This window comes from Platichthys flesus, chromosome 17 (genome assembly GCF_949316205.1).
Source record: "Platichthys flesus chromosome 17, fPlaFle2.1, whole genome shotgun sequence".
NCBI classification, from domain to species: Eukaryota; Metazoa; Chordata; class Actinopteri; order Pleuronectiformes; family Pleuronectidae; genus Platichthys; species Platichthys flesus.
Window position 1 is genome coordinate 4650910 of NC_084961.1, and position 27935 is coordinate 4678844.

The 27935-nt window shown below is 44.1% G+C and overlaps 1 protein-coding gene across 2 annotated transcripts in view; it reads left to right on the forward strand.

Moving 5' to 3' along the window:
• Positions 1 to 27935, forward strand: part of samd12 (sterile alpha motif domain containing 12) — an 86285-nt gene that overhangs the window by 26058 nt on the left and 32292 nt on the right. For both annotated transcript variants that reach the window (XM_062410586.1, XM_062410585.1), the window contains exon 4: positions 10761 to 10901. In XM_062410586.1, coding sequence (XP_062266570.1) covers positions 10761 to 10901 — 141 coding nt within the window. The remainder of the gene's footprint in view (positions 1 to 10760; positions 10902 to 27935) is intronic.

Genomic DNA, 27935 nt, shown 5'->3' on the forward strand with positions numbered 1-27935 from the left:
GAACCTCTGCTTCACCAAGTAGAAGGAAAAGTTTTATTTAGTTTCCTTCTCATTTGAGGTGGAGTGGAAGTTGTTGTTTCTTTGGCCTTCTTGATAACAAATCAATCACTTGAGGGACTAATCTAGATTAAACATATTTAGATTACAACGTGAATAATTTGTTACTTTGGCCACTAGGGGCTTCTCAATCCAAACACTAATGAAAGTGTTTGATGATGCCGCTAAGCAGAACGGGATCACGGGACTTGTTCCATAATCTCTTTGGATTGCTTGGTTCCCCCGTGTATGTTTTAGATTTACTGGGCGAGCGATGGATAAAGAACAGTGGAAGGTAAAAGCAGCTAAGTGGCTAATTGGCTAAAAAAGCTGAAGGCAAAGTGGATATGATGCAACTAAAGGCGACCTTGAACAAAATTGATATTTGTATGTGTTTGAAAGTTGTTAGAAACTTTCTGGATAAAACAAGTACAAAAGTAAAACTAAACATGGGTTAGGGTTAGAAACAGATTTAGTTGTTTTTAACATTATGTCTTTAAAACACTGCTAACGACCCTCCTCTTATTATATCTGTGCAGAGTTTATCTCATAAAAGAGAAATCATGTCAGGTGCAGTCATCCAGTCGTTCCTCAGGTGGAATTTCTCATGAGGTTCACATCTAATTAACTAAAATGAATCTAACTTTAAGATTAAATCCCTCAGTGTTGCTGACAAGCCTAATGCATTCACTTAAAGTCTGTAAATAAATTATATTTTCTCTTATTAGTCTTTCAGTAATTAAAACATTAAAACTTGCCTTCCTAATGATGCATTAACTTAATGACCTGTGTTTGTTATTGAGCTGTAATGATTTTTTCCCGGCGTCCTGCAGGAGAGGAAGGGGTTAACTCAAATATGCGATGCACATACTGTACTCGCACACGCTGCCCTACTGGCACAATTAGGAGATAATGACATGCACAAAAAACCTGCAAGTAATTCAGTTTGTCTTCACATCGAGCGTAATTAACAGAACCCAATTAAAAGAGGCCAAGCCACACCAATTTGGCTCACAAGGCAATTTGCATCCCAATCAATCTGAGATATTATGCAGATATTCTTCTTTTTTTCCCGTTCCCGAGGCTTATTAAACTAAACAAGGGGGGGGGGGGAAACAAACGATGAATGGAAATTTGTTGTGGGGAACAAGTGTGTAGACAAACAAACCAGGATGAAAACATCTGAGAATGTCTATTTGTGCAGCGTGTTGTCGCACAGCAGCTGTGACCCTGGAACATCAGTACCCGTACGTTCATGTGCATCTACATATGTGTCTGATTCTTTTTTGGTTTCCTATCATTGGACGTTCCAGACTTTAACGGTTTAGGCTGTCTCTTCTGTCCACAACCGACTCCTCACCCCCCTTTCAGCTGCCAGCGGTGCTCAATCTCACTTGTCTTGGCACCGTAGTCGTCCCTTCATAAAGTAGCAAATACTCTCTATTTCAGATCATAATTCAAACAGACATTTGTGTCCTCCCCTCCCCTGACATAAAACAGTGGCGAAGGGGGGGAAAAGAGTTTTACTGCGTATCAGTGCGAGTGCATCGTCTTAACGGTGAATGACTTCAGTATGCAGCAGCTGCCTCCCTGCAAGGCTCCTGTAACCTCGGCCAAAGAAATCAATGTTTCCCTTCCTCCTCCCTGCAGCCTCTGCTGCCAAGAAACCCGGTCCTCCTCTCGGTCCTCACCTCCTACCCCCAACAGGGGCCGCGGCAAATCTCACTTTAACACTTAGATGTCATTAAAAATGCATTAAAGCATATTAAGGCATAATTAGATATTAGTCCCTAATCTGTCGTAATTAACAGGACAAAGCTCTTTTGGTGAGAGAACAGCTCAAACACACACTTTCTGACACTGAGATGTCTTCGGCACAAAAGGTGTGATGACTGAGGTCGTGAAAAGCAGGAGGGAGGTAAGAGGAAAGAAAGTGTGAGTCATGATTAAGTTACATGTCTTCTGTCAGATAAGACCATTACATCACATTGTTGAAATCCAGAGTCTCTGAAAAACTCACAAAGGCAGAATGAGATGCAGCTGTAGAGTTTGGCTGCATAGAACGGGGGGCGGGGGGGGGGGCACAGTTATAAAACAAGTACAAATGTGAACGTGGAAGATCCCACACACATGGAGCCAATATAAGAAAATAGGGCTGATGGACACATTCATAAATAGTAATAAAGTAAAGGGTAAACACAAAAACAACAAAACATATGGACATTAAAAGAAAAGCTTTCATATCTGTAAACATAAACCCTGACACAGATTAACTACAAACAACTTCACGTTTTTGCATTAAATTGTCGTCCTTTTGTGTTGCTTTGAAGTTGTTTGTTATGTTTTGTTTCTTTGTTGTTATCTGCGTCGCTTTAGGGATCTCCGTTGGTCGTTTGATTGACTTCAAAACAAGTAAATTTCTCCGGGGGGGGGGGGGGGGGCTATGCCACCTCTGGCCACCCTCCGGCGTCGCCCCTGGCTGCATAATTCACAAATAGGTTTTGATAAATAGATTAAAAAAACTGGCACTGCAGCGTGAATTCAGTGTGTCCTGCTTCTACAGCTATATAACCAAATGTAGACGATCTGTAGAAGCTGGAAAGACAAAAGAAATAAGTAGTTATAATATAACTATAATGTTTAAATGGAATGCTTCTCTACAGGCAGGTGTTTATGTACCTGTGTGAAAGGAGATGTGTGTGTGTAACGGCGGAAGTGGGACTTAAATGTTTCTCCCTCCGTCCATCTCTGAAACTGTTTTCTCTCTCGCAGGAGAACTCGGAAGAATGAATAACCGGCCTCATAATGTCCACTGATGTACGGTGTCATAAGCCCTAATCCTGAATAATTAATAGCCTGAAATATTAGCAGTTTAATGAAGAGTCTCCAGAAGCTCCCACTGTATCAATTCACTCCTTCTAAAGGTCTGTGTTCGACTCCTTCTGTCTCTGGATCCATCATCTCTCCTCTTTAAAATCAAAGCGACCCGAGCGGCGACGGGTCGAGACCCCTCGTCCCCTGGACGGTCTCACGCTGGGGACAACATGTATATATTCGATCGGCCGCAGGAAAGGGACGAAAGGTGAGGGTGGCTGTTATTCAAAAACCAGACCAGGACAAACAGAAACAAGGCCTAAACAGTTCGTGAGTGATGAGGCAATGAATTCTGCAGGCACCAGACTGCTGTCATAAAATCGCTGCTGTGTAATGGAGGAAGAGGCGTCGGATAAACGAGACAAAGGGACTAACATGGCCTGGAATCAACTCTCGGGCCACTAAACGGCTCCGCTGGCGCCCATTGTGTTCAGTTAATTTCCAAAAGAGAAATCTGAGCCGCTCGATGGTGATGAGCTGTTTTCGGGGGGGGGGGGGGGGGGGGGGGGGGGTTATCATCCGCAGACTGAGGGAATCGTTGCTTAATGATGCCATTGGCAAGGTGATTATATAGCAATGTGTGATATAAAATTAACCACTGTTCCTCTGATTAGCTGTTTAAAAAAATGACGTCTTTGTTTTTTCGATGTGGAGAGTTTGGAAGTTAATCTTCAGAGAGAGTGAGAGACTCACAGAGTGGAGCGGCTGCACAAAGGCGTATGGTTGTGAGTCTTTATGAAGCAAACACTCATAGTGTGTGTGTGTGTCTGGGGGGGGGGGCTGCAGGAGGTAGAGCGGGTCGTACACTAACCACTAAAGGTCGGTGGTTTGATCCCCGATTCCTCCATTCAACTTTGGCAGGACACTTTCGCTGACAAACAAATAAACCAACAAACCAACAAACAAGTCAAGGGACATTTTATTGGAGTTGGATTCAAGGTGCTGTACAGGGACATTAAATACACGAGACTAAATTAAAAGGAAACAAATAAAAAATGTGAAAGCAGCAAATTAAAACAAAGCAAAATTAACTGGATAAAAAGATGAATGGATCAATGTTCTGAACTGGGACATTTTGCTGCGGCTTGGCGAAGGTAACAAGTGAGGACAAATAGAATGATGATGAGAGAAAGGACATTTATTTGAAGACAATCTCTTTGATTCACCAGTAGGCTGAGGAAGGAGAAGCTCTGACCAGGCAGAACCTCGGTGAAGCCCAAAGTCTTGTGTGCAGATTATTTCTTATTGCAGTTTTAACTCTGCTGCTGCTTCTGTTTCCTTCTTCACGACTTTAATCTTTACAAACGACATTCAGAGCCGGAGCAGCATTGTTTGTTAAACCCGTACAAAGGCTGAGATTTATGATTTATTATGGGAGCTGGGTAATATGTTTGAAATCAATATCATGTATGTGAAATATGACTTAAGCTATGTCACCTGGCAAAGCCTCAGAGGGGTAAGGCAGGGGGGGTTTGGGGGGGAAGCACAGCGAGGCATCTTTATTCTTATATCGTCTCAACGCAGACTGTTTTACATCTGGTAAATAGAAGCAGTTCATCATTTAAAGACACAGTATGAAGAGAAATAAAATCCACTAAGAATAAAACTAAAATCCCATCAATCACAGGAGAACAGAGGTTTTATGCAGGTTTTTTTCCTAGAAAACAATCTCATGCTAAAGTTATGCAGAAGTAATCCCCCTCAATCATCACTCTCCGACCCACGAGAAGAGAGTTTATCTCCAGAGACCGGCCCTCTGCCCGGGGTTGTGTTCTGTCTTTCTTTCCAGGATGTTTGTGGGCTGCAGAAATTAACATTTACTAACATCTAGGATATTGTCTTTACTTCCTCTCTAGTTTGCTCTCTCCTCATTCACTGGAGGAGGAGGAGTGCTATAAACTTCCACTATCACAACTTCCTGGTTGTGTAGGGGGCGCTAGCGAGGTAGCACGCTGCAGCCAAGTGAAATCCACAGCAGTTTGGAAGCCTCCAGTTTAGTAACAATATTGTGGTGTAGCAAGGGGAGGAGCCTGACTGGATCTCGAGGACAGTGCACGCCCACCAACACCTGCGACCTGCACCCATTGGACGGTACTAGCTGTCAGTCACATCCATGCCCCAATGCAAACTGAGCTTAATAATCTAATCGACTCTAACTGACCATAATTTACAAATTAAACATCGTGATTCTGTTGAAAGATGCAAAAATATTTTTTAATACCATGGCGGTTATGTTACATATTAAAATGAAAGTTTGCATTACAGTTTCATTGCTGTTTGTTTCAATCACATCTTAACTTATCTAAAGGTTTTCGTCAAATCAGCTCTGATCATTAAATCCTCGTGATTTCTTCCATATGTCAAGATGATAACTTTCTGTAGTTCACAGTCAGTCGACCTCGTAAAGTAACCATGGAAGTCTGTGGTCGTTAGACTCAGAGCAGCCAGTTAGCTCCCCAGTAAACGTCTCTCTGTTCCCAGTGCCAGATGATGCTGGCTGCGGCTAACCAGCAGAGGTGCGGTGTAATGATCGGCACACGGAAATAGATCAGTGGTGGTGAAATCAGCATGAGGCGGCCGCTGAGCGATGAGTCGAGAGTCGAGGCGGCTTATTATCCGTGTGGGTGTGTGTCTGTGTGTCTGTGTGTGCAATTGTGTCTCTCCACGACCAGCTTCGTTACTTATACACTGAACCCCGGCCTCTCTCTGGGATCATAACCAGCCTCCTGCAGCAGTAAGCATTAGCATCGGATCACAGGTGTAGCCTTTTGAGCCTGAGGGGCTACAAGCAACTCTGTGACTGGGACAATCAGCCGCCATTTACTTGAAGGACTTCAAGCTGTGCACCATCACAGTGCAGACCCGTGAAGGAATTGGCCCTGTGCTGTTGTGTAGCTGTGTTTTGTCATCGCCAGCAAGCTGCATCCAACGCTGTTATCTTGCTTTTCTTTCTTGAAAGGGACGGGGGAGGGGGGGTCCTATTGAACATGGCGGCAAGACACTCGCATTCCTTGTTATCCCGTGTTTGACAGAGTGTGATGCAGGTTTGGACTTCAGTTTTGCCAGAAGCAGCTCGGTGACATTCATCCCCAGAGGCGGAGGTATCGAGAATTTACCTGAAGAGAAGAGAAATGCATCCGTGCACCAGAATAAACCGGCTGCCAAAACACGTCGGGGGGCCGGAAAAATAGCATTTGAGAAGTCTGAGGCATGAGGAGGGTTAATTCTCTGATGCCTCTCTGCCCCACGCAGCCATAAGTAGCATGGCATTCCAGCACCACCTGCACAATGAAGCAAATTCCTGCAGGATCTGTGTCTGTGCACCATTATGTCAGATTGGTGTGTGTGTGCGTGTGTGTTGTGTGTGCTTGTCTGTGTGCGTACAGTTGCAGTTTAAGCTCCCATTCATCAAAGCCGTGGTTGACTGTGCCAGCCTATTGCTGCAGATTAATCTCAGCCACCGCTCATTAATCTACTTCCCAGGGACGACGTGTTTGTGCGCACGTCAGAGTGTGTTTACGTGAAAGTACGTGTGTATAACACGTGTGCTCATATTTTGGTTTGTGTGTAAAACCACATTCGGTACAAGCTTACAGGTAACGGGATAAATACTGCGAGTACAGTGGAAGCAGGAGCAGCTCGGCTCTCGTGCAGGAAGAGGGGAAAGAAATTATTTACCTCATTCCAGGAGGGCTGATAAGTATGGTGGTCCAGCTCTCTGAATGGGCGCGTGAGTATAGGAGGAGTGAGATAGGAGGGAGAGGGAATCAGGGAAGGAGTTTAAATTTACACTCTATAAACAGGCATGTAGTGTCAGTTTGATATATGTAGAAAACACCAAAGAAAAGCATCCACGCAAATCATCACTTCCTGTTAATGACGTATAGAAAGAGTAGAGTCGGTGGTTTGAATACTGTAGGTGACCATGTGACCCTCCGCTCGCCACAGATCCGGATCCTAGTCGGTGCTCAGCAACACAAACTCAGCACGTGCCTCTTAAAATGGGGGCTTGATGCACACAGACGACAAATTGCGAATTCAAAGTCAATCTCGTCGTTTCATCCTGTTTTTATAGTATCAACAAAGATCAGTTAAGATAAGATAGAACTTTAATTTCCCTGAAGGAAATTGTTGCAAAGGTTCCAAAACCAAAAGTCACCAGATGATCAGGAGAGAAAACAAAACACAAACACTTGAGACACTTTTGAGCTTGGCACATCATCCATCTTTATAAACATGTTTGTATACAGGAAACACATTTTGATCAAAAATGCTCACAGTTTCTCTTTTTCCTGAATTTTTCTCTGTAGATTCTGGCTGCGGCGCCCCCTACAGTGCTGGAGAGCAATGGCAAGGCTCAGGCCTGTAGGGGGATTCATTAAGTTCCCTGCAGCTGAGCGAGGAGCAGAACTTGGCGTGTGTATGTTTTGGGTCGAGAGTTTATGGTTTTCCTGCCACGTCTTCTTTTTGCCATTTTGCGTTGATCTGCCAAAAGGAGGCCACGTTCCATCACAGCACCGCAGCTGAGGAGAGTTAACCAGGCGGCAACACCAGCCTGACACTGTTTGGACTGTTGACTACACACACTCACGTCTCTGGCTTCATCTTCTGCCGATGGAAACTTTCTTCTCACTGTCAGACGTTCAGCTTTTCTGAAAGCATCTCACCCTCACATTTATTTCCTCTTGGCCAATTTCCCTCTTCTGTTCCCCCCCCCCCGTCTTCCTCCTCTTCCTCCTCCTCCTCTCCTCGCGGCCACGCTACACTGCTCACTGGATTAATTGTGGTTTGAAAAAATTCCCAGCTGAGATTGTCTGTTGACGCCAGTCACTCAGAGCTGCAGGGTGAAGACAGTGAGAGCTTGGCCCCCGATCAGAATCCGCTCCTCCCTGCTGATGCTGCCTCGCCGGGCGGAAGGAGCAGAGCGCTGGCAGCCGCCGCCGAGAACTGGCAGTTTGCTCCGAGTCGCCGAGCTCCTCGTGTTCCAGGCGTCACCGAGAGCTCCACCTGCCCAAGTTAATACGCTTACAAGTTTGTTAGGAGACGACAGGACGGATTTATTTTGAATCTTAATAGAAACTTTAGCGAATCAAACGATGTTAAAGTCTTTCTCATGATCAGCTCTGGAATGTAACTGGAAGGTCTCACAGACCCTGGGGTTGCTTAGTCATCGAACACTTTTATTATAGTTTCAAATGCATTTTTTAAATCCATTTGAAATCTGAGTTGTCAGTGTCCACAATTTTTTCGGGAAAGAAATACAATCAATTAAAAATATACACATCCAGAGACGTGCTATCAGCCCACTGGAGCATTCCTCTTTATGTTATAGATGTTGCCAGATGTTTTTTCCCATTTCAACAAGCCCAGATACCTTTTTGTTTATTATATTTACTTATTTATGACCCCCCCCCTCCACCACCACCACCACCACGTTTGAAATATTCAGCATCAGCATGTTGTTGCAGAAACCTGCTGAGTCATCAGCAGCTCCTGCTCTTAGTGTTGTTTACTTCCAGCTTTATGCAAAGAGACGGTTGAGTTGTGACATCGGCAAATAAAACATGAGTCTGTGATTTGAATCATGTCGTAAAGAGTAAATTCACACGAGCTGTAACAAACACACAACACGCTAATGACATCAAAGGTGTAAAGAGAAAATGAATCTTATTTAGAAGTAAAACAATTTTTCAACCTGGGCTTTGTGTTTTATAACTGTGGATGTGGAAATGAAAGATATTTTTAACTTTAACCCAAAACCCCTATTGCTGTTAACTGTAATTTAAAGGTTAAATCTCTGGAACTAAAGAGACATAAGCACATTCTGAAAATAAATACAAAATATTTGAAGGACAAAAATTTCAATTATGGTTCAGACATGTGAATATTTTCATAAATAATCCCTCAAGGTTTCTTTAGTGTGTGTCCCTTAGGCAGAGACATCTGTTTCCATGCCAATATATCTGTGGTTACAAGCGACGCTTACTTCAATATTTATAGACTCATAACCGCATAACTTTATGTGCAAGTCTGTCAATTTGTACGTCTCTCTCTTCTCCCCGACTTTCCGCCCTCTGCCCCGCCTTTGATTCATTAGTCCACTTTCTCTTTCCACCTCGCTAATCTTTGTCTCTCCATCTCCCTCGTTTAATATGCTCCCTTCTCTTCTGAGCTTTTATGAGTCCACTTAGCTCCCCAGTGTTTATGAACAGTAATGGGTACTCGGAGCGCCATTTTGCTTCGAAGCCTCCTCGCCACGTTTTGGCGTTTTAGCCCTCATCTGGCTAAAACAGTTTGAGCACAGTCGACATTACACCACTAAAACTGGTCTTTTGTGCCACGGTGGCAAAGTGGTATTGTGGGTCTCAGCTCGTCCTAATGAGCTCAGACAGATCGTCCGTACAAGTCAAGAGACGTGAAATGATCAAGTCTGTCTCTCTGTTGTTGTTGTTGTGAAAAGTCGTCATTGAGGAAGATCAAGAAACACCCGTGTAATGCTCTGGAATTCAATTCCACTCTCGTCAAACGAGGTCATATTTGTTTCTTTCAACGATCAGACCGTAAACTCACTGGACTGATCTTTATCCCGGCCGTCAGCCAATCGGAGACGGCTTCTGCCATCGGGGGCAAAAGAGCAAAGGGAGCTGTCGGGGTCCGACCTAATGCCGAGTAATTACCCCCCGAGTAATCATCCTATCTGCTTACCATCCCCCGATACAAAGGCACTCGTAACCAGCGTTAATAATTACACCACACTCCACTCGCGTTTTATCAGCAGCCCAAATCCTCCTCTTAGAAACTGATTGAATGATTAAATTATGGATTTTTATACAAGGATTTGCAATTAAGGGAAGAGCTGTGAGGGAATTTGCTGGAGGGATCCGCTGAAATGATATTCATGTGTTTCAGAACAACGCGTTTCGCTGAGCTTAATAGAAATCTCCCCGACACATCGGAGGCCACGTGACGAGCGAGGACTCATAAAACTTTGATTTTCTGTCACAAACAATGTTGCAGCCTTGACGAGCTGCAGAATTCTCCCTCTGGATGATTCATGCAGCTGTAATCCTGTGACCACATTTTGTTTGTGTGCGTTTCCTCAATCTGCTCCTCCGCTGACATGAATGCTTTATCTTTTAGAGTGTCTCCAGCAGTGCAGACAGAATCCCCACTGCCTTCTGTCTCCTTGTGTCCCCTAACCTTCAGGCTACATCCACACTGCGACATTCTGGATTTTTAAAATGCATCTCTGGTGCTACGCTCACGCCCCGACAGACGCACTACTTTGGATTTAGCGAGAAGTTTAGAGACATTGTCCACCCTCTTTTAGTTTGAAAACCACAAGGCCCACATCCACTTCCTGTTGCAAGAGTTGCTTTCCCACTAACGTCTGGCTTTTGTCTGCATTTGGGAATGACTGCTACAACCACTACCTTCCCAGGTGAAGTAACTCTGCAGTAGCCACAGGTTGTTATGACCTCTGATCGGCAGTGATGGAAACATGACGCCTGCAGGTCTAAAAGCTGACACAGCACCTTGTTCTGGGCAATGTTATGATGAGCATTGAACAGCCATGAATGTTCTGTGTACGATTCTTTCATCTTCATACAAAGCAGCACACAGTTTCAGATTTGTTAGTATTGATGTAGATTGCTTGATATGGAGCTTACATATTTATAATATGAATTCGAGAGACCCTCCGAGATTGAATGCAAGTTTTGAAATGATATTCGGGTTCAGATCTATGAGACATGCCTGAAATCGGTAAAAAACATATCTCGGGTATGAAAACAAAGTGCTGCCCATCCACGTGGCCTCATCCTTGTGGTCTTATTTTCCCTCCTCCTTAGGGCGGGCTCTGATGAGATTGACGGACAGAAAGCTGGAGCGAATGGGCATCATGCAGGAGGCCCAGAGGCAGCACATCCTGCAGCAGGTCCTGCAGCTGCGGGTCCGGGAGGAAGTCAGGACCCTTCAACTCCTCACACAAGGTAGATTCTTCAGCCCTGGAAACTCGCCGACTCATTTCACACATCGAACATATAATCCTCTCGCACCAAGGCGCAACACTTCGGTGTGTTTTTCTTTTTTTCCCGAGCACACGCTGTATCTGCATCCCTCCTGGGTAAAGATTATTCACAAGCAGACTGACATCTCACATCCTGATACATATTCAAATCATTTACTCTGCAGAATTTATGCACACGCCATCTGTAGCCATGGCAATCGCTGCGTGTTTCATGGCCCGCAGGAAGTGATGACTCAAAAACAGATTATGCAACAAGAGTCATGTATTAAAATCGTCTTTTTGAATATCGTTTAGTATAAAGTGATAAAACGCTAATATTATGACTTCTCAATATTTGGGGCCTCATTTATTTCTGACTGTCAAACAGAAGTGTAGAAATGTGCTTATTTCAGGAAAGTAAATAATAATCCTGAACGTATGTGAATTATGGATCACAAACATAGCCCCTATTCATTCTGTCTGAGTGATATGCTTCAGCTTTCTATATATAATTTGCTTTCACACCCACAAAAGCGTTTTGATATCTGTTATTACCGTCATCCCTCCTTTCTTTGCTTTTCCTATGAACTCTGCCCCTCCTGGAGTTTCTCACTTTCTCACATCTTTTCTTCACTTTCTCCACAACACACTTGTCACTTCTCACGAGGCGTCATCTTGTTTCATAACAATACCCAAGCGCTATTATCTTCCATCCTCGCCCGGCTTCCTCCTCACCCCGGTGATTCTCAGCTTCCCTCGTCTCTTCCTCTGCAACTCTAGCAGCCGCCCTCCTCCATCAGCGGCACCATCAGCAAGTGGAAAATGGAGAGTGTGAAGGAGAAAGTTTAGCTGAGTAATGACACTTTGCTCAGGGCTCCTCTCCTCTCCTCTCCTCTCCTCTCCTCTCCTCTCCTCTCCTCTCCCCTCCCTCTCCTCCATATTGATGAAATGGGAAACGACAGCCCACCACCATCAGCGGGGACAGGCCACTGGCCTCAGCAGGACGCAGCCTATTACTGGAGCCCGTCTGCGTCCTCGGGGAGGACGGACAGAGGGACAGAAAAGACTGAAATAGGGTTGATGGAGGGAATGTGCAAATGGATAAAAGATGTTGAACAGATGAGAAGAAACAACTTATTTTTATTAATTTTTTTTTTCGGGAATTGAAAGTACATGGTTAAGTGATTAAATCAGATTCAATACCTGAAGGAATAACATTAGCTAAGAGAAGTTGGAGTTTTATAGAAATATAAAAAATGGAATTTAATACTGATAGTTCCATGCATTGTCATATCCGTTTTTTAATTTCCTGTATCTAACAGCTACAGTATCTCTCGAGGTAAAGCGCGTGATGGGAATGGTGAGAAACAGAAAAAAGGAGGAGAAGGAAACAGAAGTATTTTAAGTCCCCTAAGCTGTCGCTTCTGGACATGCTTTTGGCAGGGAGAGAAAATATTGCGCGGCGAAGAGACGCTGGAGTATTTCTGGGCCCTGGACGCACTTCCTCAAGCTGTTAGCTATAGGCGAATACAGCTGTAGGAGGCCGAGCCAGAGACGAGAGACGGAGAGAGAGAGAGAGAAAGATAGAGAAACGAAGTGAAAAGGTGTCGTGGATGAGATGATGAAGCGAATAAAAAAAGGATGGTGAGAAGAGTGGGGAGAGGGAGTGGAGGGACGTGGGGTGTAGGTGACAAGAAGGTAGGATGCGAACAGAAGAGGAGAGGAGGAGGTGGTGATGAGACGGAAAGGGAAAAGGAGGGCGAGAGAGGGAAGGAGGTGAGAAAAGGAAACCCTCCTCCATCTGATGGAAGACAAATACTGCTCTGTATTCTCCACCAGGCCGTCCCCTTCCACTCCCGTTGTCTCGTTCCGTCTCTGTTGACTGTAAACAGCGAGTCCCCGCCCTCCGACGCCCCCTGTGGAACGAGGGAGGGAGAGAGAGAGAGAGGGAGGGAGGGAGGCGGCGGGTGTAATTATTTTTCCTCCCGTGGCCGAGCAAACCTTAAAGGTTAATCACTGTCCGTCCGGCTAATTCTGTCCCGGGTACGCCGCAGTAATCACAACACCTCTGCTCCCTCGGCCTTGTTCGCCTCGGCACTGTCCTCTGCAACGCTTCCCTTTATAGATAGCCGATGTCTCTTTATCTCTCTCTCTCTCTCTTTCTATAACCTAGGTCTATAAAAAGCACCTGCGTCCCTTGACTCTGCAGGATGCACCAGTCCTTTTATTACAGACATGCTGGCCTTAGAGATGTGACTTTATCATATTATAAAACAACATCAAACCATTTTCTGCTCTTATTTGAAACTCTGACATTCTTCAGAATCAGAATCAGAATTATTTTATTTGCCAAGTATGATTGCACATAAAGGAAATTGCCTTGGTGTCGTTGGTGCACTGAACATAAAACAACAATATAAAAAACAACAATATAAAAACAACAATATAGAACAAAATGTATACAGTACCAGAGTTGTGCTAAGGTGCAGAGATTGGTGATAGTATAAATGATGTGCGGGGGGGGGGCAGAGTCAGTGTGATGCAGGGGGCTTGTTTGTGATCCCCACTGCCATGGAGAAAATGGCTTTGAATCCTGCATGGCTTTTTTAAGATTTGCAATATATAAACAAATATCTATATTTATACACATTAACTCTAGCTACACCAACCACCACATATTCTATAAGGTATTTCTAACTGTTACAAAAAGGCTTAAAAATGTTCAAATATGTAATAAATGCACAGAAAGAGAACAAACCTGGAGTTTCATGATTTTCAACTTGATGGAGATTCAGACTGAACAGCAGCTCCTGTCTCATCAATCCAGTGCTTTTCTTGTTAACGTCTCCGACTGAGACAGACGCGCTCGTTGCTCCGTTTATATTTAGCCCTAATATGTGTATCCATAGAAACAATGAAGATGTCTCTGCACCTGAGGCCGACCATGTCGAGGGTTCAGGTGACAAACGAGAGCTCTCCTCCCTAATGACTTCCCATTAACCCCCCTGACAGCTTTTAAAAAGTCCTGATTGTGAGACAATGGTAAACAGCGAGTGAGAATGTTGTAATTGTTGTATTTTTAGATAACGGCATTAAACCACGGTTCAGTGTGAAACCTCTAGAAACGTCTCTGAATGGCTCTGAATTAACTTTAATACAAAGATTGGACACCGTCTCAAACTTCTGTATTCAATTTCATGCTTAAAACCATTTCAGAATTTTCAATAACAGCCCCCGTGCCAGTAAATATGCTATTACTGGCTTGTGAAATCATCACTCTTAAAAGAAACTTGAATTACACAGCTGACGGAGCTCGGTGAAAGTGGTTCTTCTGACGGCGCGGCGCTAATCTGTGGATGTGGACACAAGGCGTCTCGTTCAACACAGAAGAAGACGGAGACAACTTGGTTAGAAATTAGACATCTGTGCTTATTGTCCAGAATTACTACTTTTGTTGTAAGTTGTTGAGAAGTTTGTTTGCTTCCATATTTCAGTGGTTTACAGAGATTCCTCTTGTGTTAATGTTTCCAGCTTCTCACTTTGAAATACAGACGTTGTGTTAGATCCTCTCAAAAGGAATTAATCTGAGGTTTTGAGACTAAAGTCTTAATCTTTGGCTGAGTGTCTGTCTCCTGCAGTTAAAGGAGGATTTTGAAGTATCTTGTTATATACTGTAATGTGTAATTACTTCATCGTTTGTCTTATCATTCACACGGGTTCCCTTTATTTATTTCTTAAATCATTTTTATGTTTCATTGCCGCTGACAGCTTCTCAGTTACAACTTTATTTTCAAGTCTTTCCTGTCGTGCTTTACTGGACCGAGCAGGTTCCTTTGCTCCGGGCGCCTTAATGAATTCTCTGCTCCACAGAGGAAATCTCCTCAGTCAGAGATCTTCGCTGAACAGGATGTCCTCCTGTGTATGTTCCATGGTTTTTAACTAGTTCAACATTGCTGACATAATGATTTTGAATGACTGGAGAAACTTTACTGAGCTAAGCACAAATAAAGGCTACAGTCACACACTCCCCAGCTACAGGAGATTAACACTTTTACAGCTTGATGGTTTTGAGATAACAATCAGCCAAATCAATAACTCTCAACAATAACTTCAGCAGAACTGAACTTTACTGACAAACTTTACTGAAACTTTACTAACTTTAAAGATCTAACAGCACCGTGGCTTTAGGTCTTACTTTATGGCCACAATTGTCAAGTTGCATTAAGGAGCAACTTTAAAACCAGGTTGTAACTGTCCAACATTTATTATCTAGACAGACAACACAGGTGGAATCATAGAGAAGTACAACAACAACTCTCTTACTCAAAGAAACAGATTTACTCAAGTCAAACCCGAGTTACTGATCCTATGTTCTCTGACAGTACTGACTAGTACAATTTGGCAATGTTAGGGTTAAACTTTTATAATATTCACTTTATCTAATCTGTTACACAATTGAATTTGACCATGCAGGGTCCTAACAAGGCCGGGGTGTTTAGTGAAGGAAATTCAAGAGCAAATTGAAGGTCTTTACCCTAAAGTCTTTATTCAATGTGTTTCCCTGTGAAGACTGGAGCAGCTCAGGGTGACTGCTGTCCTTCCTCGGGGCTGCTCGGTGAATCCCATCTCTCGCTGGAGCGTGTTGGGAGTTGAGAGCTCTCATTATCCCAGTTCTCTCCTCAGGATCCTGCCCTCTCTGGAGGCACTTCCTCCTTAAGCCTCCCTCGACTCCCACCTCTCCCGCCCTCCCCTCCACCCTGTCCTTTCTTCGGCTCCCTCACATTTTCTTGCTGCGAGCAAAGGTCAAATTAATTCTTTTTTTCCATAATTTCCTGTCAGTGAGATTCCTCCCTCGGAGAACTCTGTGGCTTGGTGGCTGGAAGATTTGGTTAAGGTGAAGACAGAGTGAATTCCTCTGTCCGACACAGGGAACAGGGCTTTTTCCTCATTCCAGTTGAACGTGTATGGTAATATCATACTTAATAAAGGGCCCCACCATTTCATCTATACCCCTCTCAGGATATGAATACAGTGTGGATGCTTCAGGTGACTCTGTACGTTAGGAACTAATATGGCCTCATGCTCACAAAGGGAAATGTCATTTAGGAGCAAATGGCTGGCTCTAACCTGGCTCATTAACGCCGGGGGTCTCCGAGGGCCTGAAAGCCTAAACGCAGACATGCAGAATATAGCGGCACACCTTGTTATGAAATACATGACAGTAATTAGATCCCCGGGTTGTGAAAGCAAAAGCTCCTTTCATTAAGGCATGAATTGAAACCGGCCTTGGGTAATGAAGGTAGAGCGGACACCCCATTGCTGCTTTTCATTCACTGAGTCAATGGAGTCTAAAAAGAATCAGCCCTCCATTTCCCCCCCAAAAGAAAAAAAGATAACATTTTTAACCTCGGGCTATGATTCTCCTTGACATGCAGTGAGGACTTCATGCTCAGGGGCCCCAATTACAGACTTTTTTCGCCCTCACTCCAAACACTTCACTCGGGTTTGCCGGTGTGTCGGCCATTTTCTTTATTCTGCGGGAAAAAGAGAGAGAGAGAGCAGAGAGGGAGATGAGCGGCGTCAAGGTTAGAGGCGAAAAGCGCATTTCATCTAGTTTCACCCGGGGAGAAGCAACGGATGCACGAAACACAACAATCGCTCGCTTCACCTCCGACTCTGAAGGACGAGAGAGGCGCGTGCTGATCACGTAACGAGGAGAGAGGGAAGCGGCATTATATCGGGGAACAGACAATAGAGAGAAAGGAAAATGAGAATAAGAATAATCAAGAAAGATGGAAAGAGAGACAGAGCCAGAAATGGAGAGGGGGCGCACAGGTGGGAAAGCCTGAGGCGCTGGCACGCAAGTCCTTCATGACATGGTGTGTGTGTGTGGGTGGGTGTGTGTGTGTGTGTGTGTTTTCTGGCCCCGTGACCCATGGCAGAAGAAAACAGATTACTTTGACAGGTCCACTGACATCACGCAAGATGCTCTGCTCTTTTCCGGCGTCTCCGGAGAGTCCTCGGCTACCAGATGTCCAGAAGGGCTCTGAAACATTACCGTGGCTCGTGCCCTATAATGTGACGGCTGCAGAGGGAAATTGGCAGAGAGCTCAGCCGTCAATACACTATTTGTATAGACGTGATCCTGCACCGCAGAGGCCAAATCTCTGCAGAGTCTGCCTGCCGACAGCCGTGTAAACTTAATGGAGTTCCCGATGCTCTCAGAAGTGAACTCTGTAAACGGTACGATGCTGTGGAATCACAGGCTGAACTCCATAGAGCAGAAATGACCCCCGCGGTCGATGAAACCCAAAACGCTCAATAGTTCTGCTCTTTTATGCCTTTTTCAAAACCAGAAGCGGTGGGTTGGGTTTCACTGAGCAGAGCCGCAGTCATTAGCTTACAGTGAAATGAGAAGCCATTAAAAAGTCATTGTGTGGGTCGCCCGACAGCGCGGCTGGTTCCACTCAGTCTGCTGCCGTCTCCAGCCTCCCTGACCACCTCCGGACATCCAGGAGCCCAGACAGCGCGGACAGACCAGACTCCTGAGCGCACGCCTTCGGCTTCCCAGCACTCGCTCATGAGCTTACCAACCTGGATCAATATCCATAGGACACTTACTGTACTCCGAGACGAGGCCATTACCCCATAAAAATGCCCGAGCACCAGCTGCAGATTTACTCTCCGTACGTGTAATGGAGAAGAGAAAGATGGCTCTCAAGAAGTGGTTTCACTGGCTCCTCTTGGCCAGGGCGCCCATTATGCATATTTTGATGCAGCATGGTGGTGCACCTATCGGTTAATGCACAATCAGAGCAGTCACCACATTGTGGTAATTGTGTTACTGCTCCTTGGTGTTTTACATGAGAAAGCAGAGGCACAGTGGTGTTGTATTTAGATCGCACAAAAATAACATTGGTACAGCTGCAACACAAGTCTGACACATGGTCTTCAAGTACACTCAGTTTTCTGTACTACTCAACTAACCATAGACTGTTTCAATTTGGATGACATGGTAGCTGATCGCCCCCTGTTGGCCGGCTGCAGTAAAGAGTATACCCCACATTCTCCATGTTAACAGATGGGACATGGACCAAACTAAGAAAAGTCAATATGTAAGAAACATTTTCTCAAAGATGGTTTCTATCTTTTGAGGTAGTTCTGTTTGATCAAGTGTTTGTATCCAGGATTTTTCATCTCTCTGGATAGTGACTCTGAGCGCATCTTTATATTGAGTCTATGTATTCATCAAATATATTAACTATGCAGCAGCTGATTTATTGTTTAAACACTATGTGCAAAATCTCTAATTGAACACACAGGTTTTTGGTTTTGGAGTTTTTTCATATTACAACACGGGGAAATATTGTAATTACACTTGAGTTACTCCTCCCTGTTGTTCCCTCGCATGTCGCTGTGTGTTTATGTGAACATCGAGCAGACGTAACCAATCAGGAAGCAGGAGTGACAAACATAAAAAGAACATTTAGTCCCATAAAGACAAGCAGGAGGACGGTGTTGAGTAAGAAGAGGGACACCAAGGACGCTTTGAGGGAAATGGGGTGCAGCCAGTAGGTACATAAAAGGAAATGATGTATATTACGCCAGCCCGGGATCACGCCTTGTGTTTCGAGGATTTATGGCAGCGTACTTTGCAACAGCGCGGAGCCACACCTGATCATCCATTATTATTCTAACATCTCTCACTTTGGGGGCAGACATGATTGATGGGGAGCCGTTAATGACTTTCGGGTTGAAATTGTTATTGCCACAAAAATGAGACAGGGTATTTAAAAAAAAAGGACACGTCTTTTGCAATTGGCCATTGTCTGGGAAGAAATCACGGTTGTCAACTGATTACTGTGAATATTTCAGATTGATTGTGCGTCTTGCTTTGGGGCTGAACAGTTTGTTTCTGTAGCTTAACTTGTTTCTATTTGGTTACACTAGAACTCAACCTGCTCATTACTGTTGTTCCTGCTTCTGTTCTAATTATTGTGATTGTGCTCTTACAGTCTAATGGAGCTCCACTCCCACCACCCCTGGAAAACACATATGTGGTAAAATGCAATTTGGCCAAATCAAGTCTAGCATAAGAGCCGGTGATCAGCCGAGCCCACGACAGTTGTAATTGGTGCCATTAGTCTCTTTGTGCTTGATTACCTGCCAAAATGTCAGCTTGTTGAATTTCCCTTCCCTTCCTTTCCTTTCCTTTTTTTTTTTTTTTACCCAACCTATCAGTAATTAAAAGTGATTGTCTGCTCGTCCCTGTGACAAGTGGAAGAGTTCAAAACACAAAACCTTAAACTTGTTTTTGTAGCTGTCAAGTTCTGGGAGGTTTTTACATATGAAGGGAAGTGACACTGGTATCTTTGGAAATGTGATGGTTGGGTTTAAACTTTAGTTACACTTTGTCATCTCAAAAGAGAGAATATGTATTCATAGATAATATTTGCTTCCATTACACAAATAGTGATCTTTCTGCTTCTGCTGACCCTGCATGTTAGCATTGTCATTGTGAGCTTATTAGCAAATTGATGCTAATTAAAACTACAAGTGAAAGTACGGCTGCCGGCCTGGTTGTTCTGGGATATACGAAGGTTATTGGCATCAACAATCATTTTGCTAACTGGCAGGTATCTGGCATCTATAAATATAGATATGAGTGAAACATTTTTTCCTGACTTCCTAGGTTGTGATTTTATAGATTTGTTCAAAGGTGTCTGCTGGTAGCATTTAGGATAAAGCCTTCATTGACCCCATGACGGCTCTTTGTTTTCCATTTCCAACTCTGTATCTCCATGCTGAGACTCCACTAAAGTAACTTTGCATAATTCACAGTCAGAAACTGTCTTTTTATTCATCTCAGACGAAAAATGCCGACTGAAGTGGAAAACGCCCGCTGCCAGCAGATATCACCGCTAACGTCGTTATGTCGCCAAACAACGGGACGGCGAATCTGCACCGTCAGTTATTTGTTTGTTGCAGGAAATTATTTGCATGCCGGGGGATATTAAAGGCCTGTAATGTTTACTCAAGTAGATTGTTATGGGAGAACGAGCTGTGAACACATAGCATCCAGACAACGTTCTTTTAAACTTTGGCCATTTTGAATATGGGCGTCCAAAACTCTAAAATCTCCTATATGTATATTTATGGCTGGAAATAAGGAGAAGTATAATATTTCCCCTTTAAAATAACTTTAATCCCCGAACGTATTTGAAACGGCATTGGTTTAAGCTCCTGGTTTTAAACAGAATTAATTGTAACCGAGCTTTTCTTTTCTTTTCTTTTTTTTATCCGCATCACCACCACAGGACCTCAAGCTTCAGAGGCTTTTTTAACTTTTATTTTAATTACTTAATAAATATTTAGAGGCACGGGCTGCCGCAGGGATGAAATATAAATGAGGCTTTTTTTCTTGTAAATAGCTCATGATATAATCCTACACACAATTTCTTTTCCTCTGTGTTGATGATACTTGATCCGTGAGTGTGATATTAATGCACGAGCCTGTGTAGAGGTAGGTGTTGTACGTGTGTGTGTGTGTGTTTGCCTGTGTGTGTGTGTGTGTGTGTGTGAAGCATGTGCTGCAAGTACAGAACCTGCAAATGACACACATTTGCACACAAGCAGCGTCTTCCTGCTAAGCTCCCTCCAGAGCGCGGGGAGCTTTTATCTTTCCCAGGCCCGCTCCGTGTTGTGTGCGTGCTTCAGCCGAAGAGTCTGGGGCTGAACTTGCCCTCCATTAAAGATTTAGCTTGTTCACAGAGGGGAGTTATTAGAGGCAGGGGCCCCTTGCCCCTCAGGAAGAAGTTTCACATCAGGACCAGTTTGTTGCATTGTCAGAAGATTAAAGCCAGTTTGTTGAAAGGTCTTTTTGTTATTCCACATGAGTGATCTTTTTCCCACCAACCCCACCACTACCAATTCCGCCCCCCCCCCGCCACCCCCTCTACCCGCACCACTCTTTCATATGCCATCGCTGAATGCCAAGCTCCTCGTCTCTCCGTCCCCTCTCTTGAGTTTCTTTTATCTGTTTGGATGTCAATGTTTCATGTCTTTCATTGTGTCTCCGCATTTTTTTTTCCGTCCTCCTCGTCCTCCCACACGTCGCTGTTTCAATATCAGAAGAGCGCGGGACACTTTCTCTTTTACGTGTACTCTATTCCCTTCTCTTTTCTCTTTCTAATTGTGTCCCTCTCTCTCTCTATATATATATATCAGTTGTCTTCCATGTTCTGTGTGAGACTGGTCAGCCATCCTTTGGCCCCACCAGTCGCTGCTTGAGGGACAAGGCTGATATAATTATAGCTTTTGATTATCCTCCAGACTGACCCCGGGATGGCCCGGCCCCGGATGCAGCGCCGGTCTGCCAGCTGCTGCTATACACCGCTGCAGCTAATGAGGGACGCCCAGTGTTTCCTACCGCCGGCTGACTCCTTGATTTATCGTTTCACCGAGTTCATACCTGCGGCCGGATATTTGGAAATGTTAAATAATGAAGTTTACTCGAAGACTGATCCACCTGTCCCGTGGTCCTTCGCCGAGAAGCGTGACGTCGCTAAATTGCTGCGTGCATCTTGCAACGGCGAAGGTGCATGATCCCTCACAGTTGGAAATTGGTTTTACTGCACCATCACACCACATAACTCTGACGTGACATTAAAGCCTTGACTAGTAGCAGGTTCTGGAAACACAAAACCTGGTTCCAGTGGATCAGAGTTACACTCAGTAACGGTTCTTCCTGGTTCTGTTTCTATGAGGAACAGGATTTGGTCTCTTAGTCAGCTGCTCTAATCCATCGCTGTTAGCCAAAGCATTTTTCATCTGAATGATTGACTTCAGGTGTCGAACCGGTGGAGCACGAAGTTGTCAGTGCAGCGGATGCAGGGGAAGAATTTACGATGCTGCCGATGTAGAGTAGCATTGATCTGCCCCCCCCCCCTTCCTGTGTTTTTTCCTCGTCTGTGTGCCAGTGTCCTCTCGTGTGTGTTGGAGGATGTGTGCTTTGTTTAATACGAGTGAATGTCCATGGCCTGTTTGTATGTTTGTATATTTTTAAACCTATATTTAATCAGAAGAGGTTGACTGGGAACCCCCCCTCCCCTCCCTCCCTCCCTCCAACATGCTCCATCACCATCTCCTAGTTGAGCATGTGTATGAATTATTCTACCCCTTCCCCACGGAAAACAGATGCACAAATCTATGTGTGCTACACCATCTGTCATTCTTCACACCGTTCAGATCCCTCAGCGTTATATTCTGCTTCACAATATCACACCTCTTAGCAGACGAGGGTTTTGCAGACGGCTCCGCTCTGAACACCCTATCATGTTGTGTCGTTAAATTAGAGCATTGACCTATGAGGAGTTAAAGGAGGATCAGAGGTGAATTAAACCACCCGGGGCAAGAAGGAGACACGGCATTGATTCAAATCCTAAAGATGGAAGCTTCTAAAAGTGAAACCAAAGCATCTCACTCAAATTAAGATTAGATAAACTTGATTGACGAGGAAATACACTTGTTTGTAGCAGCTGATAGTAAAAAAAAAACATGAGAGAAGGTGAGAAAGTATAAAATATGACACATATAGGTATTAATAACACAAAGATTATGTACATAACATACTCCTTCAACTACAGATGCGTACATACATGTGCAAAAACATCATGTTTGACTCCCAAGGCTCATGATTGGTGGAGTGACCTCGATGCTGCGGCTCCATCCCATCACCACCGGACAAACTCTGACTCCAAATACACAAGATGGCCGCCTCCGCTCTGGGATACTTGTGATTAATGGTGGATTGATCTCTGGATAGTTGGAGAAAGTGGAGACGCGTGTCGTCCATCTTTCTTTTACGATTCGTGTCATAAATCAACACAACTGTGCACGAAACGACTCACAAAGTGGAAACACATTCGTATTTACCCTGTGACTCTTAGATGAGCCACCGTCTAATGACACAACCGACTGTGACAGATGTCGTTCACGTGTAAATTCCAACTGAAATGCGATCACACTGTTTAGTTCCTAGAGTGTGTGTGTGTGTGTGTGTTTGCGGTATAATGTGCCCCTCCTTTGTCCTTCTGTCATGTACACAAGCTTGTTGTAATTAAAACAGATCTTAGTGTGTATTCTGAGGGGTGAAGCACGCTTGGTGTTTGTAACGGTGGCAAATCAAAGGAAACCGCGGTGACCTCTGATATTCGGTTGGATGCTCACACGCACACACACGCACACACACACACACACACTTCCAGTTCTAGAACTACACACAAATGTCCTCGTTGTCCAAACCGTAATTATGCAGATGGAGAGAGAGTATGTGGCAAGAAACACTTTAATTTGAATTCCTCCCTTCACCCTCCGTGTTTCGCTAATGGCTCCATTTACAGTCATTTGTTCCACCTCGGGCAATGACTCACAACAAAGGCATTTGGATATAAAACAAATGTACAAATGCACAAACACACTTGATTCCTGACACATTACAGCGTTTACCCTCCCCCTGCTTATGCCGTCCCCACCGCCACCTTCCTACCACACGAGCACTGTAACGGCTCTTGGCTGCAGAAAGTGGGGAATTATGGGATGTCAGTGTTTTGCAGTGCTGCCACTATAAAACGGGCACAGAGAAACCAGGCAGGCCGTGCTCCGCGATGCCAGCCTTTTACAACCCTTGCACGGCAATATTATGATACAGTGCACACTCGGGGCACATGACACCAAATCTACCCAGCGGATATTTATGAGGGATGTATTATTTTTCATTATGCACACATTAAATCATCACTTGAAATATCAGGCGAGTCTTTTTTTATTTCTTTTCCCCATTTGTGTGTTTCTGCCCCGGAGCTAGAAAAAACATTCGCAAGAATCTCAGTTTTTTTTTTACTTCAGAGTTTTATTTGCCCATTACCCCAGTGACTTGGAAGTAGTTCACTTTTCAGTGCCTTTAACTCTCAGGCTGTCTGCTTGTCTGTGAAAAATGCAGGACAGATCGCTGCTTAACCAGCTCCCAGTGGAGAATGGGCCGCTCTTTAGTGGATATTACCGCTATATGCCATCTTTTATGGTGCATTCTGGTTTGTGGGTTTAATTCAGTGGCAATAGGAGCAGGGACGACATCAAAGTTCCTGTAATCACCGCAAAGAACATCCAGGATATTACGACTGTTATTCACCAGATAACATCTCCCTGTAGCTTCCTGGTTACAGCCACAGCGGCAGGTTCCTCTGCTGGTCTGATGGTATAAATATCTCGTGGGAGCAGTTTGACCCCTGCTTGTTTTATATTGGTCGGGATATGAGATGCACTGTTTGCTAAATGTTGTGCACAGACTTCTCATCTGTGTCTCATCACACTTTAGCTGAATCTCCTGAAGTTTGAGGTTGTTTCTGCAGCGGCCTCACCTTCCTCACCCTGTCACACATGAACCACATGAAACAGAATGAAGGGAACCGACTGGTGGGTGCGGGTGAGTCACTGTCCCGTCAAACACGTTGTTGATCCCTGAATGTTCTCATCTGAACTGTGGACCCACAGGACTGTGCATTCAAGTGCCACCCCCCCCCCCCCCCCCCTTAGCATCTTATTCATGCGGTGAAATCTGGGGCTTTCACATTGGGAGTTGCGATTTACATTTTATTCTAAATTTAGATTTAGTGTAAAGGTCCCTCAAGTATTTTTAACTAAATTAATTACTGTGCCCTTTACTTATACATGAGAAATAATAATCTACTGCGTTTCTCAACCACTCATAATTAAGCAAATAGATCTTTTGTCCTCAACTGTTTGAGAGCTCACCTGACTTTTATCAGGTCGGAGCAGGTTCTTATCTTTTTCCTTTTCTCTTTTTAAGATTGCAACCAAAACCCAACAAGCATTATCTCAAGGCTCTTTAGAGAGAGAGGTCAAGACCTGACGATATTGTAGAGATAAAGCAAACTGTTCCCACAGCGAGAGGAGAGCGCCGGGCGAAAGAGGAAAGTCTCTGTTTTAACGAGGAGGAAGAAACCTTGGGCAGAACAAGATTCAGGTTGGACGGCCATCCTCGTCCCCCCCCCCCCCCAGGTGGGTTTAAGAGATTAGTTAGAGTACAACATCCCCAACAAGAATACAAAATGTGAGGTTGTTAAAATATGCATCCTCCAGAAAACAGGACTGTGGCTCAGGCTCAGACACGTGGCGTCCCGGGGGGAGGATCCTGCAAGCGGCATGGAGGAAGCCGCCATTGCTGAAGTGGGCGTTAGAGCTTCAGTACGTGTAAATTCATTCTCTGCAGCTGCGGCGCAAGATGGATTCCTGTGGTGTCACTTCTGGCAGTGGGTGGTCTGAGATCAGAGATGGTGCAAAAGGCTGAAATGATCAAAAATAACAAATTCCATTTCATATGAATCCTTGTTGAGTGTTTGATGCTGATGCAGCCAGTGGAAGGAAGCTCCTTCATGAAGCCTTGCAGATCACAACTGGTCATTGTATCTGTCACAGGATGGTCGACACATCTCCTGAGTAGCTCACATTCACTGTGATCTAATGGCTCCAGGTTGAAGGAGCAGTGTCAAGGGACAGAAAACATCAACCTGCTCCGAGGTGCGAGCCATGGCTCTCCAGAAATAGCTGCACTTTGGACTCAGACCTTCCTCCTGCATCCACTGAGACCTTTTTGCTAGGCCAATACAACCAGCACGGCTATTGCTGGTAAAGAAATATGAGGAGTGGTGAGGTGGAAATTGCCCAAAGCATTTACAGACCACTCCGCACACCTCACTGCACTGACTTGCTTGACGCCACAGTTTTTTTTATGAAGTTTGGATAGTGATGGTTCCTGTCTCCTCCATAGTTCATATGTCATCGGAGACAGGTTGTCAAAAAGAAACATTGACGTTTGATTTATTGAAGCTTGTTGCTGTGGAGGGGCTGGAAGCATAGAGCGCTTCACATAGAAAAGAGAAGGAGCATCTTTTCAAACTAGCTGCAAACCATTCAGCTGCAGGCATCGACTTCCTCTCTGTGACATGTGCTGCAAGGAAATTGTGATTATGAGCATGTAACCAATTATCATTGAACTCTATAATCACTGTAGCTTGTTTCTGATTGGTAGAATTTGAAGTGTCATAGCCACCGCTGGTCTGTCAACACAACCGTGATATATTATCACCAGATAAAACTTGATGTTGTCAACGTTTTGGCAAATAGCTGCTTAATCACAAACTGACGGGTTTGTTGTTTGCACAAATTCAATTGTAACCTGTGTAGATTCATTAGTTGATTATTGATTCAGTATTAAAATGCAATCTGTATCTCATAAAGCATTATATAAAATGTTAGACTGCAATAATAGGTCTATTTTACTCACAAATCAAGCAGCAGTAGAGTTTTGAGGTATATGTAACACGCAACCTTGTAAACCTCTGTGTAAACACTCTACCTTTAATACACAACATGGTGCATATTACATGGTAGATAATAATATTGGTACTTGAAGCTCTACACAAACTCTGCATGTCCAAACTTGACTTGTGTGTTTTCAAAAACATCCACTGATACCTCGGCAAAAACTTAAAAGCTGCAGTTGTTATGATTTGTAGTATTTATGAAACTCCTGCTCTTTCCTCGAAACATGTTCCAGATACTTTAACAGCCCACTTGGTTAAATTACTGCAACTACTCACATTGGAGATGAGTGTGGTGTAAACAGGCCGACTCCTGAACAACTGTGTCAGGCTCAATCAATTGGATTGCTGTGTGATAGCTGTGTAATTTTCTGTAAAACGATACACTGAGCGTCCCGACACATGTTCCCTCCACAGCCATCAGACGGCTCCTCGGTCAGGTTTCCAAAGGGAAACTCTAAACACTCGTCAGACAGAATTTACATTAGTCAGGATTAGGCTCACAGAAAACAGTCTGAGCTGTTTAACCTAGAAAACTAGTGTTTACTGCCACAGTTTCAAAATAAAACCATCCACAGAACTAATATAACTAGCGCTGACTTCTCTTGACTGATCAGTGGAACTCGTCTCATTGTAGGGACACAGATGATCTTATGAACATATGATGAAGTAATAAAGGCTCTTAGTCAAGTTGGGCATGGAAATCCTTCTATAGCAGACATGAAGCAAAATCTGCCGTCATTTGAATGATGGTGTTTCTGGCCACCTGGCAACAAATCCATGATTTATGCTCTTTGAGCTCTGACTTTGGTCACCACCAGCTACTGAGGGCAACATTCACTGTCAGAGAAAACATTTTGTTTGCCTGCTAGTTGCTAACTTTGGCTTACGTTTGGATATCGGCCATTTTTAATTGGAATCAACGGCATCAAATGAGAACGTTGAAAAGTTGTGCGTTTATAAAACCAAAACTCAAACATGATAACAATCACCCTCGCACTGCGGGGAACTGGTTAAAGGTTTATAGTCGTCTGAAGGGTTCATCATTAGGAGAGACGTCTTCACATTACGTCTCATATGTTAAAATATTTACATCGATTAAGAGTGTAAAATTTGGATTGTTTATCACTTATGAAAGTCCTGTAGTTATGTTGGTCAGATTCGGACATTTCTTGCTGTAGTCGCCTTCGAGCCAATATCGACCCAAGTAAAAACATTTGAAATCACCCTCCAGGAATAAGGTGCTTTCCTGCATAATACTGTGCTTAGTAGGTTGGTAGCATATATGATTTATTCTTTGTACATATTTGAAAAATAAACCACGTACATAAAGTTTTGAAAATACAGGCCCATGGAAAAAATGAAAGAATTAAAGAACATGTTTTAGTGTGAAAAGGCTCAGCGAACTACTGGGTCTCTTTTACTCGTGTGATGCTAAATGTGAACAAGATTTAAATCCTCGTGTTGTGTTGTATTCCATGAGAGAATTTGATGTTCCTGACAGTATGCAGCGTTTATGTTAAATACTTCAATTTAATGACGTTCTCATCTGATAAACAAGGAGCCTACACTCAGCAGCTCGGTCCTGTCGAGTCCCAGGCTTCATTCAGCCTCTG